Consider the following 20,595-nt stretch of genomic DNA (forward strand, 5'->3'; position numbering starts at 1 on the left):
TGCTCCCTACTGCTGCTATTTGCCCAGCCCCCCACTATGACACAGATGACACCCACTGGTGGGCAGGCTCCCACCTGACTCAGATGTCTGTTCCCCCAGGCCACACCTCCAACTGTGGCACTAGGTAAATGCCCCAGAATTGTGTAACCTCAGAGTAGGAAGGGCACAGAGCTGATAAAAATTTAGTTTTCATCCCTCAGGAGAATGAGGGTTCAAAGTATTAACTGAGTTAAGATAATGTTATATTTCTTCATATCAAATTTTTGGCCTGAAGTTTGTGCTCATCACAGTAGCTTTCTCACTATGTGTGTGGGATTGAAGTTTGGAGGTGAGGTGTATTTAGGGAAGAAGGGAGTTGTTTCCCTCTTCTCTCCTTTTTACCTTAAGACGTGGGGTTACTTATGCTGGAGGCATTTCCGTTCCTCCTGTTCACGTCTGTCTTTTCCAGATTTGTTCAGCAATATCTCTTTTCTCCATTGCTTGGCCCTGGAATCAGAGACAAAGCGGACAACACCAAACCGGAAATGCATCCGAAGACACCCTCTCCCAGGGATGACACCCATTTCTCACAGAATTCTGAAGGTATCAGTGGTTCTGGAAGGTCCCCAAACCACTTCCCTTTCCTTTCTGAGGCCCAGGTTATTCTGGAACTTGGGGAACAAATACCGAACACACGGAGGAGAGGAATCGAGAAAATATAGGATAGGTGGAAAAGACGTCAGAATTTAGCTGGAGAGGGATGCCTGGGTGACTCAGCGGTTGAGCATCTGCCTTTGGCTCAGGGCATGATCCCAGGGTCCTGGGATCGAGTCCCGCATTGGGCTTCCTGCAGGGAGCCTGCTTCTCGCTCTGCCTTTGTCTCTGCCTTTCTCTCTCTGTTTCTTTCATGAATAAATAAATAAATCTTAAAAAAAAAATGTAGCTGGAGAGAAGGGAGAGAAAGGAAGTGAGGCCACAATTTTCTTGTTGAAAACGTATACCAGTTTGCTTACCCATCATTGGTCCTGCCAGGGGGGATATATTTTTGGCATGATTGTATTAAGGAAAATATATGCCTTATACAGGTGCTTTGTGTGGATATGTGTACTTGGGAGCAATGCCTGACTCTGGGGAGCTGTGAATTCTATGAGATTTTTCAAAGCTTTTTTGCTTTGTTGAGGTGGATGCTTTTGCATGGAAACCTCACACTCGCTGCTCTGCTTCTGCATTGCTGGCGGCTTAGACACGCTTCCTCAGACATAGCCAGAGGGCAGCACAAGGGCATCACTTCGATACTCAGAGCAACAGAAGCCATGGCTGTAATGACAGAGAGAACGATTCTATCGTCCTTGGGTGCCCTGCCCTCTCTGTCCCATGGTGCTGTCGTTTTATTGTTAAGCAATACGGATGGACCTACAGGGTATTATGCTAAGTGAAGTAAGTCAGATGGAGAAAGACAAATGGCATACGATTTCATCTATGTGTGGAATATTAAAAAAAGCAAAACAAATGAATACACAAAAAGCAGAAATGGACTTATAAATATAAAGAACAAATTGATGTTTGCCAGAACACAGGGGTTTCGGAGGGGTGGACAGAATGGGTGAAGGACAGTGGGAGATCCAGGCTTCCAGTTACAGGATGCCTAAGTCATGGGAATAGAAGCACAGCATAGAAAATATAGTCACTGGAATGGTAATCGTGTCACATGGGGACAGATGGGAGCTATGCAGGTGGTGAGCAGAGCATAATGTACAGAGAAGTTGAATTACAAAGGCCGGATAACCGAAACTCGCGTAACATTGTATGTCAACTGCGCTCAAGTAAATAACAGCAACAACAACCCGAAAGTCCTCAATGGAAAATCCCTGGTCTCCCATCTAGGGAAGTTGGCCGTGTGTACTCACCGTGGGAACTGGCTGCCACCCTCCCTATGAGTTTACCAGGCACTTGGTGTGTTGTGGTCCTACCATCAAGGAGAAGACCTGTGGATAGCCTTGCATGCCACCTGCATTCAAAAAGGAAATCACCCCTGGTGTGCTTGTGTCTGAGGTCGATGCTTGTGCAGAAAGCTAAACCCCAGCACCGCTTAGAACAGTTTAGAGAGATGGTGGCAAATGCTGGGGAGACTGCAGGGAGAGAGAACAGGTGTTTGTGGGGCAGGTTCCCAGACTGCCGCTTTTTGTGAGGAAGCCAACTCAGCACTTATCCGCACCACCCCGACGTGAACTCCTGTGCCCAGTTTCTCACTTTAGGGAGCAATAAAACATGAGGAAGGAGAGAGAGCTTGGGCAGTGGTGGGAGACGAGAGGAAAGGCTCCATTGACTGGGAATGAGCTGCTGTGTCTCTGTCTGTTGGCTTTTCTTCCCTATCACCCTGCCCTTCACGTGTGGCTGGAAGTAGAAATATTTATTTCCACTAAATGTTTGTTGAATGAGTGAATAAATATCTGGGCATGTAATGGTGTAGACTACAATTACTTTTATAATTAAGTTATTATGGAAGTATGAGCATTTGATCTATTTTTTTTTTTTTTTGGTCATCTCTGATCCTGTTGTTATTTATTACCAATTGTCATAAAATTGTCCAACACTTTTACTGATAACTCAGCTGTGATGGTCAGACAAAAACCCAGTCAAAAAAAATGATGGTAGGTCAAGCAACTCTGGGGAGGTATTTTTGTATTTCTGAAAACATGATCGTAGACCTCAGAAAGAGGAATCTGTGTAGACAGCAACACTAACCGATATCCCCTCCCCGCTACTGGGGAAGCAAATGGGATCTGAGACAATGTGATTAATAATTGCACAGTCTATGACGATGGTTTGGGCAGAGCCCTTATGCTTTTGTGTGAGGGATGAGTGCTTTGCAATGAAAGCAAGGCAGGAAGGGAGCAACAGTGGCTGAATGCAATAACACCAACAGTCTGATTTCTTAAAAGGTAGGAGGAAGACCCTGTGAATGGGAACGACGTACTTTCACCTTTTATGATTATATTCCCCTTTCTTGGTTGGTTCTGCAGGAACATGGCTGCAGCCCTTATTGGTGAAGAGCTTCTATTGGCTTCTATTCATGGGTGCACAGTCCATGGTTCCCCTCAGAATCAGCAAGAGCCTGAGGAAAGGAAAGCTTTTTATTTTATTTTATTATTTTATTTTTTTTTATTTATGATAGTCACAGAGAGAGAGAGAGAGAGGCAGAGACACAGGCAGAGGGAGAAGCAGGCTCCATGCACCGGAAGCCCGACGTGGGATTCGATCCCGGGTCTCCAGGATCGCGCCCTGGGCCAAAGGCAGGCGCCAAACCACTGCGCCACCCAGGGATCCCCCGAAAGGAAAGCTTTTTTTTAAAAAAAGATATTATTTATTTATTCATGAGAGACACACAGAGAGATGCAGAGACACAGGCGGAGGGAGAAGCAGGCTCCCTGCAGGGGAGTCCAAGGTGGGACTCGATCCTGGGACTCCGGGGTCACGCCCTGAGCCGAAGGCAGATGCTCAACCGAAGGGAGATGCTCAACTGCTGAGTCACCCAGGCGTCCGTCGGAAAGGAAAACTTCTATTACAATTTTGCTGAAGTCTTGAGGTGGCGAGGTGCTATATGCAGGAAGAGACAAAGGCGTCCATAGACTTCTCATGGAAGTAGACTTTTCCTAGAGGTGAAGGGAGTTCTGAGGAAAGGTGAGTTTTCCAAGGGAAGAGAGGATCAGAGTGTCATTTGTGGGAAGGGAATGGGGCCTCTGGGAAAATAGAAGTAGGGAACCAGAGAATTCCCATGGGGCTGGAGGTCCTCCAAATGCAAAAGCTGCATTTTCTGATACTTTTGCGTGGTTCAAGGGAACTAGCTAATGAAATAAGGTTACAACTCTTGGTCTTATTTTATACTCTTTTAGGATGCTTACTTGACATTTCCTTACGAGATTATTCAAACCTCTGTCAGAGGTCAAGATCAGGAGCTTCCTGTTGTCCCTCACACCTCCTGGGTTACCAGGCTGCGGAGTGTCAACCAGCAAACAACCCCAGAGGGGTGGTTGAGCCCATCTCATCAACTTCTCCTCCCAAGTCAGGCTGATGATGTGTATTGATCTATTCTTTAAGGTAAAAAGGGGGTTCATATCCTCTACCCACTTTGCCAAAGACCAAGGTATCCTATGGGCCAGTGTGATTCTACAAGTCAGAATCTTTGTAGCTGGTTGTTAGGAACGATTGAAAGTTAAACAAAGCATTAGCTTTTCTTTTTCTAAGTTTCAGCCTTAAATGACATTCCTAAAGGATAATTTTAAATATCCCCAAATATAAGAAGATAAAATTAGAAAAATAAAAACTATTTCTGCAAGCTGTTAGAATTTCATTAGGCAAACTTATTTTATTTATTTATTTGAGAGAGAGAGAGAGAGCATAAGTGGGAAGAGACAGAAGACAGAAGGAGAAAGAGAAGCAGGGTCCCTCTGAGCAGGGAGCCTGATGCAGGGGCTCGATCCTAGGACCCTGGGATCATGACCTGAGCTGAAAGCAGACGCTTAACCCACTGAATCACCCAGATGCCCCTAGGTTTATCTTCATTTTAAATATATTGGGTAGGTGGCCTTATTTTCCAGGTCATATTGTTTTATGTACATTTAAGCCAGTACATTTCTTTGCTGTATTTGGTATGTTTTTGTTTTCCTAGTGGGAATCCACATCTGTTCCACGTACTACATGATTAGGCGTGGCATTGTTTAGATATTGCAGATTCAACTGACGGCCCTCATCGATTTGTTATCCTGCCTGTAAAATGAAAACATGAGCTCAGGCTGGTATGTGAGTCTGGTTCCTTCTTACCATTAATCCTCTTTTGTAAACCATTGATGTTTCCTTGGCAACTGCATTAAGTTCTTGAACATATTACTTAACTTGTTACTCAGGGTCTTTTCTCAAGGTGAAGTCGATTCGTTTTCACTTTTTTTTTTTCATGAGCTTGTTTTTGTTAATTATAGTTCTTTAAAGTATTACTTGCTTTGAATGTTACACTTGCTTGCACAATTCGTAGGGAAAAATCAATTGTGAAACCTATGGAATTTCACCTAATGCACACCTAATGCACATCATGTGGTCACTTGGCTCATGGAGAAGAAGATTCTTTTCATGGTACCATTAAGTGTGCTTTTAACTGTATGAAAAAGATTCCAGTATTTGCAAATCTACTATCATTCCCAAGTGTCTTGAATTTAGTCAATTATTAAGTGAAATAATGGAGACAGATTTTTTTGTATGAATAAATGGGTTTTCTTTCAAAATTAACCTGATAAAGTATCATTTAGCAGATTTAGTCAATTGGGGAACACAGGAGGTTTTCCATTTCTTTTGAATTCTTTTTTGCAATATTGAAATGCCTGACAGTTTATTACATCTCACAGGCCAAGAAAGAGCATTGGGGATCTTGCAACTTCTCCTTAAGAACATGGGGAAGGGGATCCCTGGGTGGCGCAGCGGTTTAGCGCCTGCCTTTGGCCCAGGGCGCGATCCTGGAGAGCCGGGATCGAATCCCACGTCGGGCTCCCGGTGCATGGAGCCTGCTTCTCCTTCTGCTTATGTCTCTGCCTCTCTCTCTCTCTCTCTCTCTCTCTCTCTGTGACTATCATAAATAAATAAAAATTAAAAAAAAAAACATTAAAAAAAAAAAAAAAGAACATGGGGAAGGGGTGCCTGGGTGGTTCAGTCGGTTGATTTCAGCTCAGATAGTGATTTTGGGGTCCTGGGATTGAGCCCCGGGTCGGGCTCTGTGCTCAGCAGGGAGTCTGTTTGAGGATTCTCTTTTCCTTTCTTTCTTCCTCTGACCCTTACTGGGTTCTCTCATTCTCTTTCAAGTAAATAAGTAAATCTTAAAAAACAACAACAACAACAACAACAACAACCACAACCAGGAGGAGGGAGTGTGATTAATGGAATTCACATCCCACAAACACATGCATTTCCCCTATAGTTCAGCCCACCATAGCTCCTCCAAAACGCCTCCAAGGTGAGAAGCCAGACAGGATTCTACAAATGTGTGGAATGACACCTGCTGACATTGTGTCCTCCTACAGTCAGCAATAGGGAATCCCATGTGAAAGAGGTTAAGATAAAACCACCACTGCTGTTCTACAGAGCCCATTTTAGAGTCCACAGAAGTGCTGGGGATCAGAAGTCCTGCTACAGGTCTTTCACTGTTAAATGAGCAGTGGTGCCACTTTTGGAAAGCCAATTCAAATCTTATGCAAGTGGCCTCAAGTGCCAGGCATGGGAAGCACATCCTATTGTCTACAGTTTTGGTTGAGTCCCTCCTCAAGGCAGATTCTGGAAAGAAGAGAGAAGAATATTGACTTCTTTCTGTTCTAAATAGATTCAGTACCAAATGACAAATTGCGGTTAAGTCTAGAGACTTCCTTTGTGAGCTTTTTATCTATCTTTCTGATGACTTCTTATTTCTGTTTTGGCTCATGAATGCTCACCTCTTGACTGCCAGGTTTACTGGCTAAGGTTTTTCCTGGGTTCCTGCAAGGTACATGTCAATGAATACCTAGAAGCTCTGGTCCAGTGAATTTGCCTTTTATCAGTCTGTTTGCTTCATCATTATCATTACTGGTTGGCACAAAGTTTCTCTTTCAGTGTTACACTGAAAACAAACTTCTCCATGTGGCCTCAGCTCTGATGTTTACTATTATATCACCATAGTCATTTTGCTGGATTGTTCCTGATTTTTTAGATTTCTTTTTTATTTTTTAAAGACTTTATTTATTTAAGAGAAAGAAAGAGCATGAGCAGCCCCCTCTGAGCAGGGAACATGATGTGGGCTTGATTCCAGGACCCTGAGATCATGACTTAAGCCGAAGGCCAACACTTAACTGACCAAGCCACCCAGCACCCCTCTGATTTTCTTTTAGAGAAGTGGGAAAGTCTACACATGGCTTCTGGTTCTATATCTACTTTCAGAGAATGGGGAATTGATATTAAAATGTTCTACTTGAGGATGCCAGTGCCCAGGATAGCAGGAAAGTATCTTTAATTTATGGGATTACCCATACCCCACCATAAAGGTTTTTCAGTGAAAGAGAGTCTTCTGGGTAACAACTTGCTCCTCATTCAATCTATAGTCTATGGTCCAACCTTCCTCCTTAGGCGTTAGCTAGGAGATCTTTCAGTTATATATGAATCCTTGCATTTCTTTGTCTTAAGCTCTCCTTTGTTCATAGTGACACAGCCACACACTACAATCTTTAAGATGTTAACAAGTATTGAGAGACAAAATGGAAAGTATAGTGTTTCCCAAATTTATTTAAATATTTGTTGTCTTCTCATGGGAGAATTTTAAGCACCACCCACCTACAGTAATATGTGAGAAAATTGTATGGCAAATTTATATTTTCATGCCAGAGTTTATAAAGACAATTTGCTCACCATGTTCTTGCCCTCTATGGAAGGCAAGGCCAAATCAATAAGAAATATCCCAGAGTCATTTGTATTTGTCCTCACGGGAGTCTGAAAATGCAAAGACTTGAATGAGAATTACCTAACTTAAAAGGCTACATAGCACTTCTGAAGAGAATCTCAAAGTAGATTAGGGATTCATAGAATCGTTTTAGAAAGTTATGTAATGAAAATGAAAGTTAAAATTAATTGTGGCTATAATTAAGGGCTTTGTAGAAAACCAAAGACTTTGCGACACCATGTTAGTTGAAATCAGTTTATTTGTATTCTTTATTGTGTTCTTACTGCATATTGAGCTTTGTGCAGATTAATACCATAGCCTCCATTCGTGAGGCTTTCATTAAATAATGGAGGATTTTAAAAATGGAACTATAGAACTACATATGAATCCAGATATGAGACAGCCTGCTTAAAAACTGTCTACATGTGCTCATCTACATATTCAAAAATATTATGGTTATGTACGTATCTATACTTATCATAATCAATAAACATTTTGAAAACCTTTGTTGTGTTTATTACTGTGCTGGGAGCTGGGCATACAGATTTAACTGGGAAAATCTCAGTTATTTTGAAGTTTCTTTGGTCTCTAAGATGCAATTGTGAAATCTTGCTAATGATCAAGAAGAGGAATTAAAGGTTAACAAATTAAAGAATGTGAAACTGACTTGCCAGTCTTTACAACCAGGAAGTTCAAACTCATGTTTTTTTTTTTTGTTTGTTTGTTTGTTAGATTAATAGGAAATTGCTAGGTAAGCATAGCCTTGAAGCATGCTTTGACCTGTGCATGAGTGATCAATGTGCAAGGGGAAAAAGCTCAAATCCACTTGGAGAAGTAAGTCACTTTAATTGTTGGATTGGTCACTAAGAGGCAACTTACAAAAGAACCAGGCCCTAAGATCTAAAAGGTGTTACAGCTAAAGTTAAATATTTTTTACCATTTGATATGCCTGGCATAGCCTTGGCTTATGTCTATGCTACTGATTTTGATTATCATTATTATTGTAATGATAATTATCAATGGCAATGATTTTTATTAATTGTAATTATTGATAGATTCTCTTTCAGTCTCAAAAGTGACCTAGTTTGGGAACCAAATAATATTCCCCACTATTTAAAGGTGGGGGGGGAAGAATATGGGGAGTAGCTAGAACTTGGTTTCATTTTTTATTTTTTAATTTTTTTTGGCTTGCTTTAAAAATTTTTTTTAATTTTTTTAAATTTATTTTTTATTGGTGTTCAATTTGCCAACATATAGAATAACACCCAGTGCTCTTCCCATCAAGTGCCCCCCTCAGTGCCCGTCACCCAGTCACCCCCACCCCATGCCTACCTCCCTTTCTACCACCCCTTGTTCGTTTCCCAGAGTTAGGAGTCTCTCATGTTCTTAGCCCTTGGTTTTAATCCCAGCTTTGATGTTTACCGGGTCCATGACCTAGTGCAAATTACATAATCCCTTTGAGCTGCAGTCTTTATCAGTAAAATGTAAATAATAATTCCTTCAAAAGTTGTTAAAAGCTTATGTAAATGTAAAATATCCATCTGAATACCTGGCATATGGCAGACACTAAATAAATCATGGCTACTTTGCTATTCTGATTGGTATTTTTATCTGAGGTTCAATTCCTAAAGAAGAATGAGATAACAGAAATCCTGATAAGAGGTGATATTTAAAGTGAGGTTCTGTGGTTCTCCCACCAGGGAACAGCATGTGGCCAGCAGCCAAGGACATGGAGGCCTAGTTCCTCATGGGAGGGCCGGGCACAGTCTGAGACAGGCAGTCGAGACTCATACCAATAAGCTTGTTCAAAGGGAAAACAGAGATCCTACCAAGAAATGGGTCAGAAATCCAGTCATATGGACCAAGCAAATGTAGAAGAGTTGTGGAAGAGAGTAGGTACTGCAGTGCTCGGTATGCAACGGGATGCAGCAACTGGCCTCCCAGATACTAATCAGTGGGGTGTTCTGAACTCCAGTTTCCACTCTGTAATGGATGAAGCCTCCCCATGTGGTTTCCCCCACTCTGTTCCAGACTCACAGAGGATCTAGATGTTTTGAATGCATAGCCTTAGAATCTATGGTTGAGCTAGCCTGGGGAGGGAAAGACTAATCTCCTCAAGGTTGATTTCTTTTTGTCCTGGTTGGTTAGAGTGCTTTACATTTGGGAGAAAACAAACACATTTTCATAGCAGGAATGGTACAGAAGTTTCACCAAATTCTATGACATCCCAAGGCTTGTGGAAATGAACCGTAACATTTTACACTGTTTGTGTGTATAAGTAAATTCTATTGCAATAACCTGATTTTTCCAGAAACAAAAATAGTCTAAATTTTCATAAAATCTAGTAGCATTTTATGGTAGTGTTATTTTTACAAACACCTATGGTAAACAGAATTCTAATATTCCTATCCCCTGTGAATACGATGTATAAAATTCTCCCCCCCCATGGGCTAGAATTGGAACTTGTGGGTAGATGGAATGTCATTCCTATGTTATGTTCTATAGCAGGAGGGATTTTGCAGATATAATTAAAGTCTCTAATGAGTCTCAGTCCTACAGTTGCCAAGAACCTACTGCTGGCCAAGACGTGAATGAATTTGGAAGAAGATCCTGAGCTAGAGATGAGACCACACCTCCATTCACCACCTGGATCTCAGTCTAGGGAGACCCTGAGCAGAGAACTCAGAGATTCCAAGTCTTCTGAAATGGTGAGATAATAAGTAGATGTTGTAAGATGCTGTGTTTGTAGTAATCTGTGACACGGCAACAGAAAACTAATGTATCTATTAAACAAGTTTTACTATGAATTTTAAATCTAATGGAATTTGAAGCGAGTTTGAAACTGAATGTAAATTCTTGGTTTCATGTCTATAGGTTTGGCCAACTGTAATCAGGATTAAAAAATTTAATGAGAGAGTATTCCATGTCTGATCAAACTCTTCAATTTGAAATCAATTGTGAAATCTGAAACCAGTTACATTTGAGCTATTTTTCACAAATTTCTGAATCACTTAAAAAGTTATTTTAGATAATTTATTTAAGCTGCTTTCTTTAAAAGCTTTGGTCCAAAATGTGTGGAAGAAACTCCAAAGACCATATGTCTTATGTTTGCAAAATACTGGAGCAGATTTCTGAGCTATCTAGCTTGCTGGATATTGAGCATTTCAGAACATTTCATAAATTAGAAAAAAATACTTTTCCATCACCTTTTATCTACTAAGTCTGTGTAAATCAGAATTAGTGGAAGCCTAAAAAGGATAAGGTGTACATTTCTTCTTCATGGGTAAATAGCACAGTCTATTTCAACCTAGATCATAGATATTTTCAGAGAGGCATTGAAATCAGTAAAACGAATTAATTTTTGACCATGTAAGAAGATACATTTCTATCCTTTTGCTGACGTTTTGCCTTTGAAACTTTTTGTTTGATCATACACCCCTCGTTATTTATATTTCATGATATTGAGGTTGTCATATTTTAAAAACTAATTGAAGAGCTTTATTATATGTCTTTTCCAGAAGAAGACCATAACATAAGATGGCTTCATACTAACTTTTGGATGATTCAGAGGGAAATTTACTTGAAATGCAATGGAGACCTTTGTAATCTGAACTATGTTACTGTGGCTTTAATTGAAAACTTTTGTTTTTCTAAAAAATTTAACTCGTAAGAGATTGTGAGTCAGTTATTTCACCTTCAACTTGCCACATGCTTTTTTCCCTTTTGCAAATGTCCTTCTGTTAAAAGACCCATACATTCAGCACCCTTCAACAATGATTTTATCCCTCTTTTAACTTCAAAGTAAATGTTTGAAATAACAGGAGAGAAAGTAAGTGGCTTGAGCAGTGAAGATCGGGTTGTGTGTGATTGAGCTTGACAATAAGATACTTGATTAGCTCTGATGTTTTTATGCATTTGAGAAAAATTGCAGTGGTTCAGATTGCTTTAATGATTTGTTGTTTTAAGTCAACAATGAAGTGTGTCTTCGAAACAATATTTTCTTCCATTTGTTTCCTTTGTCTTAGACTCTTAGGCAACACATGAAAGATTGATTTATAATTTTATAAGCAGCAAGAGTCTTTAAAGAAAATTGATTGTTTCTCCCCCTCCTCTCCTTTAAAGTCACTTTCTCTGCAAAGGCTCTCAGAAATGGAATATTTATTGAGATTGCCAGTGGGTTCCATTAGTTGGACAGCACCTCGTGGTTTACTAATGAGGCTAGGCTGTGCTTGCTGTCATTAAGGATGATTTGAAAGAATGCTATAATTATCGCTTTGCATTGATTGTGGTTGCTTTTCTCATGGCTTTAGCAGTAACTATGTTCTACGATGTCTTTCAGAATTTTTCTGTACTTCTTGACATTTTATTGCTGATGGTCATTCTACTTCTGCAGAAAAATAGAGCAAATTAGCTTTGCCCCTTGTCATTTTGGGAAGATGATTTACTGATCTTTACATTTAGTTAAATTTCCCGAACATATTATTGATAAACACCCAGAATACTGCAGACATTGCTCAGCTTTTCTTTTTGCCGAGAAAACAGCATCTTCAGTCTTTTCTAAGCCCACCTAAGTAATGGCAATGTTTCTCCTTTTACTTGGAGTTTAGGCTAATTCTTTTTGTAAATATCTTATACAGCCCTATGTTTAGTCACGTTAAACCATTCTTAAGAGCTACTGGATGTTAATTCACTTCCTATATTTAAGGACTTTTCCTCCTTTGTTTGCTTGTGTGTTTCTAACTCAGCCATAGTTGGCAGGGAGCTAAAGTCTTTGAATAGCCCCCTGAGTCTGAGTCAACTCAGGTTTGGCCAACATTCCAGTGAAATGACTTTGGTAGAACTTATTTAACTGATCTTCACTAGGCAAATTCCGCCACGGATAATATCCTCTTCCTTGATACAGTGGAAAGCATGTGGATTTTGGAATAGATAGACCAGAGTCACTCTTGGTTGTGTGACATTGGTAGGTTACTTGGCTTGCTGAGCTTCAGTTTCATATCTGTAAAATAGGAATTTTATAGATAGGAAACCAAAGAGGAATCTACCTCTCAAGCTTCTAATAAAGATTAAATAAGATAATCCTAAGTAGAATATGAGTGATGTAATATATATGTATACTATATATATAGTGTATGTAAAACATTCTTCATGATATGTAGTATGACATCAAATGTATGTTGTCTCCTAATGCATGTTGTCTTTTTCATTTTCCTATGCTTTCATAAAAAACAGTAACAAAAAACAACTTTATGGAAACTGTCTAATGGACAAGTGAATGGTGGGTTTTCATCTACTCTACCTCTCAGGATGGAATAAATGTAGGGGCACCTGGATAGCTCAAGCTGGTTAAGTGTTTGCCTTCAGCTCAGGTCATGATCTTGGGGTCCTGCAATTGAGTCCTGCATCAGGTTTGCTGCTCAGCAGGAAGTCTACTTCTCCTTCTGCCCCTCCCCCCCCACTCATGCTCTCTGTTTCTCTCTCAAATAAATAAAAGTTTTAAAAAAGAAATAAATGTAAAAAAGTTATAATCTTGTGGTTTCTTGGAGTAGTCAGAAATTTATTACCACTGTGGGTTGATTTATAGCATCACACTTTTCTTCGGGATGAATTTAATGCTGAAAATGTATGCAACTGAAACATTCCATTCTTTATAATGTCCCAGAAGAGAGAGAATAGTTTGCATTTATTTATTTAAAATTTTTACACAGCTGGAGCAGAACTATCTTGAGTAGTTTCAGTTCCACTGAAAGTTCTATTGATGGTCATTTATAATAAGCTGTGACCAACAAGGATGAGGACATCTGGAGAATTAATGTCATTCCCAGCCAATTAAATTATGAATTCCCAAACAATTTACAAGTTAAATTTTTATTACACAAAGTTACATTTAGACTTGTAGAATGCTTAGAATTGTGTAAGTGTTTATTGTTTAGTAATAAGTATCCATGCATTATACTGTATGGCACATCCCAAGACATTGTCACAAACCCATATATGTTAGGGAGGGAAAATATTTGAAGAGGAAGAGGGATGAGCAGGTGAAGGGGAAGACTTTTAGACTTTTCTTCCAAAACTGTGACCTCAAGATGGAGGGGGTGAGGGTAAGTTATAAGGAGAGAGGGCATTGTGAAGTCTATTATTAAGCTAGGGCGTGGAATTGATGTGCACACTCCTGTTAGGCAAGCACTAGAGTTGGGATGCTAGCTCTCCCTGCCCACCTCACTTGATAAGTCATTTCAATAATGTCTGCATTTGACAGAAGGCATTTTGAAAACATGTGGAGTGCGTGGGAGGAATATTGGAATATAAAGAAGAATTTGTCCCCCCTGACCAGGAAACTAGAAAGTGTCGGGGATAGCAACATGGGAGAACTAGGGAAGCAGATGGTTTCAGGCTCTAACCAGCCAAGAGCTGTTGGTTTCTGTCCACACAGTGATTTCAGAATGCTATATGGTGATTCAGAAGGAAATTGAAGTGCTTATACCTTTGAATGACATATTTATTCCGTGGATCTCAGTGCTAACTTCTCAAAATTTGGATATATTATGGTTCTTTTCAACTCCTTTTCAAAAGAAGGGGATAAAGTAGCAATACATCTGAAAAAAGAATCTGTACAAGACCAAATATGTGTTAATTTGAACAAAGGAAGCCATGAAACTTCTCATCACACTCCCATTCAAGGTCATCTGAAGTTAAACTAGAGATATTCAGGTATTGTCCTCTCTGTGGAATGCTTTCCCTTAGCAGAAACTTAAAGCATCATTTTTTTTTTTCATTATTTAAAACTTCCTAAAGATAGACACTGTATTACCTGCCTGCCTCTACCTGCTGCCTAATTTGTCTTGCCAATCACAGTACTCTGCTCTGCAGAGATAGGCACTCAATCGAATAGCATGAAGAAAGCAAGCAAAGAGAAGTGCTGCATCAGAGCAGTTATCCAGATATATTCATTCTGAATCAACAGCTTCATTTGGAAATTAAAAGAGCAGTTTGTGTTTGAGGAAGTAAAAGAGTGCAAAAGAAGAGAAACTCACTGGTCAAAACAAGACATGTAGCACATTCTCTTGTTCTCCAGCTTGGAGACTTGGTGTTTATTATTTTGAGAAGAAGGAGTCAGGAAGGCCTTTTGAGGTTTTTATACCTGTCAATGTAAAAAAACGTGCTGACACTGGTCTTTTTAGATCCTCTGGTCACCTGATGGTTTCTGGATCTTCCAAGCTATTTGTCCCATAGGGGAAATGAAGGAGATGTGATGGAAGTGACTCCTATCTCTAGAAGTTGGTCAGAAACCCAACTGCCTGGCTCTGCCCACCGGAGTTAGCACAGAGATTTTGTGGCCTAATTTTTCTGCTTTGTTGATGAGGTGGATGCTGGATTAAAGATTTGCCAGCTTCTAATCTAGAATTTGTGCTGAAATCTGGAAATTGTCCCGCTTTTGCAGCACATCTATTAATGTTATTACTCATTATCAGACCTTCCACTTTGGGAATTTATTTGCTTTCTAAAAATTTGTCTGACACAGAACATGAGAGACTCCTAACTCTGGGAAACAAACAAGGGATGGTGGAAAGGGAGGTGGGCGGGGGGAGGGGGTGACTGGGTGACCGGCACTGAGCGGCGCACTTGATGGGATTAGCACTGGGTGTTATGCTATATGTTGGCAAATTGAACTCCAATGAAAATAAATAAATAAACAAACAAACAAATAAATAAATAAAAATTTGTCTGACAAAAATATCTTTGTCTTTTTCTTCAATTTTTCTCAATGGGGAACTTTGTAATTTTATGTATACCTTCCTAAGCATGCTCACTGAATTCTCTTGACTCTGTAATTTTCCTGGCTATGACTTATAGCCTGATAGATACATTTGATGTGCAAAAGAATATTCTAAAAGTGAATTTTCATTGGTTCCATTTTCACCTACCTCGAGTTAACCCATGTTTATATTTTTAAGACATCATGAAATTCCAATTAATATTAGACAAAGGAGGATATACAAATAGTATAAGCACTGATTCATCTTTGGGGTGTGAAAAAAGCTGCTTAAAATTCATTATACTCCACTAAAAATAATTTTGAATAAATTAGGAATTTTAAAGAGCTGTGCCATTCTAACATTTTCCCCCAGAATTTCAAAAATACATGTCTTTTGTTAGCAATAAAGAATTCTTTAGGCCAAACAAGGAACTGATACAATAATGATAACTAGGTAGTCACTTAATGATTGTCATTCACTGATGACATAGTTCTCCTAAAAGACATTTACATTTGTCTTTTTGTTATCAGAACTCTGATTTTATTCAGAAATTTGAGGATCCATGTATTTTAGGGAATGAAATAAGTACTTTTAGCCAATATATATGCCATTTTCCTTGCTAGATTGGGCATGTCATGAAATTCTGGCTCACCACAGATGAAGGGTAGTTTCTTAGGAAAATTATCTCCACTCTTAAAAAGATACTTAGGACAACATATGTCTTTTTTTTTTTTAAACATTTGGATTTTGTTATGTATAAATACAGTGGCTGTAGATATTGTAGTCATCCTAATACAATAAGAGGTGAAGCCTACAGTGGTCAAAACAGAGCAATCTGGGTATCAAAAATGCTGACTTAATGGATGCTCTACTTTGGGACTTCTTATTATGTGATTTAGTAAATTTATCTTATTTTATATAAAAGTTTTAAAACAGTGCTATTGATGTATAATTCATATATAATAAACTGTACTTTAAGGTATACAGTTTGAGAAGCTTTGACATTTGTACCTACTTGTGAAATCACTTGTGAACATATCTACTCTTCCAAAAGTTTTCTTATGTTCCTGTCCTTGAGTTTTTCATTTTTTTATTAAACATTTTGAAACCTGTTTGAAAAACAGGTTTTTCATTTTTTTATTAAAACATTTATTTTGATTAATTGCACTCATTATAACATGTAGCACACTGTTGAACAGGAGTGGTGAGAGATGAACTTTGCCTTTTTCTTCATTTTTGTATTTAGTCTTTGATGTGCGCTACAATTGCTTTGTACATATTTAGTTCTATTCTTAGTTTGCTGAGATTTTTTATTAGGCATTGATGTTGGGTTTCACCAAATATTTTTCCACATCTATTGAGAGAGTCATATGGTTTTTCTTTTTTAATCTTTTAATACATTACATTATATTGATTGATTTTTGAATGTTAAACCAACTTTCATTCCTGGAATAAATCTACCTCAGCCTGAACGTTTTCTTTTTATATAATAATGGATTCCATTTGCCAAAATTTTGTTAAGGAATTACCATCCAGGTTTATGAGGGTGTGAAAAGGAGTAAAAGAAAACCTCATCCAAAATGGAGTCAAGAAGTCCCGAATGGGGAGCTTTCAGGCATGTACCACTTTTGGCAGCCTACTTTACATACCCCAATAGGAAGAAGCTTATTTTACTACCCGGGAAGGGGGAAAGATTTTCTCTGTGACCAGCAACAACCCAGCCAATAAGAACTATTACAACTTAGACAATGAGAAGTCACCATAACCCCTGAGGCTAGCTCTCTTCCAATGAAATTACATTCCAAGTGGCACCTTCCAACTCTTTCCTTTCCTCTTAAAAGAACACTCCTTCTCTTTGTGTTTAGTTTGCCATAATTTGCATGTTCCTAGTTTGCTATTCCTGAATAAACTCATTTTGCTGATAAACTAACTGGCTATTTTATTTTTAAGGTTGTCAAGGGATATTGGTCTGTAATTTTTTCTTGGAATGTCTTTATCAGGTTTGGTACAAAAGTAATGGCATTATAGACCAAGTTGCTAAGTATTTCTTCTTCTTTGGTCTTCTTTATTGTATTGTTTTTCTGTTTCTATTTTATTGATTTCTGCTATGATCTATATTATTTCCTTTCTTCAGCTTACTTTCATTTTTCTTTGTCCTTTTTTCTTCTAGTTTCTTATGATGAAAGCTGAAGTAGTTGATTTGAGATCTTTTTTCCTAATAAAGGTATTCTAGTTCTATTTCCCTTTCACTTCTGCTTACCACAAGTTTTGATATGCTATATTTTTATTTTCATTTAGTTCAAGATACTTGAACTAAAGGTACATTTGGAAATGTGCAATTTAGCTTCAAATATTTGGGGATTTTTCAGGTATATTTCTATTACTGATTTTAAAATGAAATTTTACTATGATCAGATATATACTTCGTATGATTTAATTCCTTTTAAGTGTATTCAAATGTGTTTTTGTGTCATCATGTATGATATATATGGGTAAATGCTTTGTGTGTACTTGTAAAGTATGTATTCTGTTATTTTTTTAAAAGATTTTATTTATTCACTTATGAGAGACCCAGAGAGAAAGAGGGAGAGAGGCAGAGACACAGGCAGAGGGAGAAGCAGGCGCCATGCAGGGAGCCCGATGTGGGACTCGATCCTGGGTCTCCAGGATCACGGTCTGAGCCAAAGGCAGAGGCTCAACCGCTCAACCACCCAGGTGTCCCTGTATTCTGTTATTAAGTGAATGTTTTACAAATATTATTTAGGTCAGGTTAGTTGACAGTATTGGTCAAGACTTCTATCTCCTTATTGATATTCTATTTCCATTAATTTTAGAGACAGACATGTTGAAATCTCATACTATTTTCCATTTCTCTAATTCTTGCATTTCTATAATGTATCTTGAAACCCTATTTTTAGGTGCATATATGTTCACAATTGTTTTGTTGTTCTGATGAACTGACACCTTTATATTATAAAATGGCCTTTTATACACTGATAATATTCTTTGTTCTGTACTTTATATTTTTTATCCTAATACATCCATATTAATATACTAGTAAGATGTAAGATGTTAGTAACTTGGGATATTATTTAACCCAACTGGGTCATGAAATACCCAAATATATTATGATATTAATATAGCTGTTTCTGTTTTTTTTTGATTACTGTGAGCATAGTTTACTTTGTATATATATATATATATATATATATATTTAATTCCAGTATAGTTAATATAATGTGTTATATTAATTTCAGGTGTACAATATAGTGATTCAACAATTCTATACATTACTTAGTGCTCATCATAAGTGTACTCTTTAATCCCTATCACGTATTTCACCCATCTACCTACCCACTTCCCCTCTGGTAACCATCAGTTTATTCTCTATGGTTAAGAGTCTGTATCATAGTTTCTCTTTCTCTCTCTTTTTCCCTTTGCTCATTTTTTTTCTTAAATTCCATGTATGAGTGAAATCATATAGTATTTGCCTTTCTCTGACTGACTTGTTTATCACTTAGCATTATATTCTCCAGCTCTATCCATGTTGTTGCAAATAGCAAGATTTCATTCCTTTTTATGCTAATATTCCATTGTATATATATATAGAGAGAGCATGGTTTACTTTAAACCTTTTGTATTTTTATATTTAAAGCGGGTTTGTTTTAGGTAACATATAGTTGGATCTTGCTTTTTTATGAATCTGGCAATCTTTGCCTTTACATGGGATGTTTAGATTATTTAGATAATCACCCCTCAGAATTTCTTGGGTTCTGTCTGGGTTTCTTTTCTCTGCCTTGTGACCTGGAAACCCTCTCCAAATGACAAAGTTCACCTCATTTTTTCCTCCTATTTCTCAGAGATCATGGTTTTTCATTGCTTGTTGTCCATTATCTTGAAAAACCACTTTTTATATACATTGTCTTTAAGTTTTTTGAGACAGGATGGAAAATCCTGTCCCCGTTATTCCATCTTGACTGGAAGGATAAATTCTCAAATAAGCTAATTTTGGTTGTTTAGTTGTTATTTTTTTACAATTTAAATTCAATTAGCCAACATACATCATTAGTTTCAGATATAGAGTTCAATAATTCATCAGTTGCATACAACACCTAGTGTTCATCATATAACATGCCCTTTCTTAATGCCCATCACCCAATTTCCTCATCCTCTCACTCACCTCCCCTCCAGCAACCCTCAGCTTGTTTCCTATAGTTAAGAGTCTCTCATGGTTTATCTCCCTCTCTGATTTCTTTCCATTCAGCTTTCCCTCCTTTCCTCTATGATCCTCTACACTGTTTCTTATATTCCACATATGAGTGAAACCATATGATAATGGTCTTTCTCTGATTGACTTATTTGACCCAGCGTAATACCCTCCAGTTCCATGCATGTATGATAAGTATTCATCCTTTCTGATGACTAATATTCCATTGTATATATATATACCACATCTTTTTTTATCCATTCTTCTGTTGATAAACATCTGGGCTCTTTCCATAGTTTGGCTACTGTGGACATTGCTGCTATAAACATTGGGGTGTAGGTGCCCCTTCGGATCACTACATTTGTATCTTTGGGGTAAATACCTAGTTTAGAAGAAATGTTGAAAAAGAAAACAAAAGCTGGTGGTATGATAGTTCCAGACTTCAAGCTATATTATAAAGCTGTAATCATCAAGATGGTATGGCACTGGCACAAAAACACACATATAGATCAATGAAACAGAATAGAAAATTCAGAAATGGACCTTCGACTCTATGGTCAAGTAACCTTTGACAAAATAGGAAAGAATATCCAATAGGAAAAAGACAGTCTCTTCAACAAATGGTATTGGGAAAATTGGATAGCCACATGTGAAAGAATGAAACTGCACCATTTTCTTACACCATACATAAAGATTAGTTATTTTTATTAACTGCTAAAAACAATTTTATATATATGGTGACATGCAACTTTTGAAAATTATTTATTTGGAAAGAAAATCTATTTAGTTACTTATTTAAATAATTTTCTTACCTACCTCTTCCTCACTCTGGTTTATTGGAGAAAATGGTTATATTTAAGCATCTCTAGGATAAACATATCTGTTATATTTGCAAAGAAGAAAAGAAAATAGTTCTTTATAACTGATTTTTTTATAAGTAAATGTTAATTAATTTTGAGGTTATTTAGCATATGCAGTAGAGGCTGTGAGCTCATGATCCCCTAGGACTATCTGGTCTGCAACCATGTTTTATTTGTCTCCCAGAATCTTGGCCTTTACTATATTCTAAAAAGATATACATGTTCTATCATTAAAAAATTTCAGAGAATTTAATGGAAATCTAGATTCCTAGCTTCTCTTAAAACACTTGGAGTATCTAGAGATACTAATAAAGTATCATAAGAAAGCATAGTAGCAGTGAAGAA

At 37.9% G+C, this 20,595-nt stretch overlaps 1 protein-coding gene and 1 long non-coding RNA gene across 9 annotated transcripts in view; one reads left to right on the forward strand and one right to left on the reverse strand.

Moving 5' to 3' along the window:
- Positions 1 to 20,595, reverse strand: part of LOC144300457 (uncharacterized) — a 92,520-nt gene that overhangs the window by 22,217 nt on the left and 49,708 nt on the right. For 4 of the 6 annotated variants that reach the window (XR_013367101.1, XR_013367098.1, XR_013367096.1 and 1 more), the window contains exons 4-5: positions 13,911 to 14,035; positions 382 to 486 (exon numbers count right to left, since the gene is read on the reverse strand). This is a non-coding gene — a long non-coding RNA (uncharacterized LOC144300457). The remainder of the gene's footprint in view (positions 1 to 381; positions 487 to 13,910; positions 14,036 to 20,595) is intronic. The other 2 variants (XR_013367100.1, XR_013367097.1) reach the window with 1 other exon arrangement.
- On the forward strand, positions 50 to 12,877 carry LOC144300455 (uncharacterized). Of its 3 annotated transcripts, none has more exons than XR_013367084.1 (6): positions 50 to 124; positions 449 to 582; positions 3,873 to 4,077; positions 4,649 to 4,775; positions 9,986 to 10,134; positions 12,659 to 12,877. XR_013367084.1 is itself a non-coding variant. In XM_077876483.1 (4 exons), exons 1-3 carry the CDS (start codon positions 84 to 86, stop codon positions 4,049 to 4,051), a joined length of 354 nt encoding a protein of 117 aa, XP_077732609.1. In that variant the 5' UTR covers positions 50 to 83; the 3' UTR covers positions 4,052 to 4,077; positions 4,649 to 5,414. The 3 variants fall into 3 exon arrangements, 1 of the variants encoding a protein (XP_077732609.1); XR_013367085.1 differs by lacking the exon at positions 50 to 124 and adding an exon at positions 141 to 328; XM_077876483.1 differs by lacking the exons at positions 9,986 to 10,134; positions 12,659 to 12,877 and having other exon boundaries at positions 4,649 to 5,414.

The sequence above is a fragment of the Canis aureus genome, chromosome 28 (assembly GCF_053574225.1).
Source record: "Canis aureus isolate CA01 chromosome 28, VMU_Caureus_v.1.0, whole genome shotgun sequence".
Lineage (NCBI taxonomy): Eukaryota > Metazoa > Chordata > Mammalia > Carnivora > Canidae > Canis > Canis aureus.

Bases quoted from the DNA above. Each gene is read 5' to 3' on its own strand.
- LOC144300455 (XM_077876483.1), top strand. From the start codon at position 84: ATGTCTGTTCCCCCAGGCCACACCTCCAACTGTGGCACTAG. The intron at 125-448 runs GTAAATGCCCCA...TGTCTTTTCCAG, and splicing joins ACCTCCAACTGTGGCACTAG to ATTTGTTCAGCAATATCTCT. The intron at 583-3,872 runs GTATCAGTGGTT...ATACTCTTTTAG, and splicing joins TTTCTCACAGAATTCTGAAG to GATGCTTACTTGACATTTCC.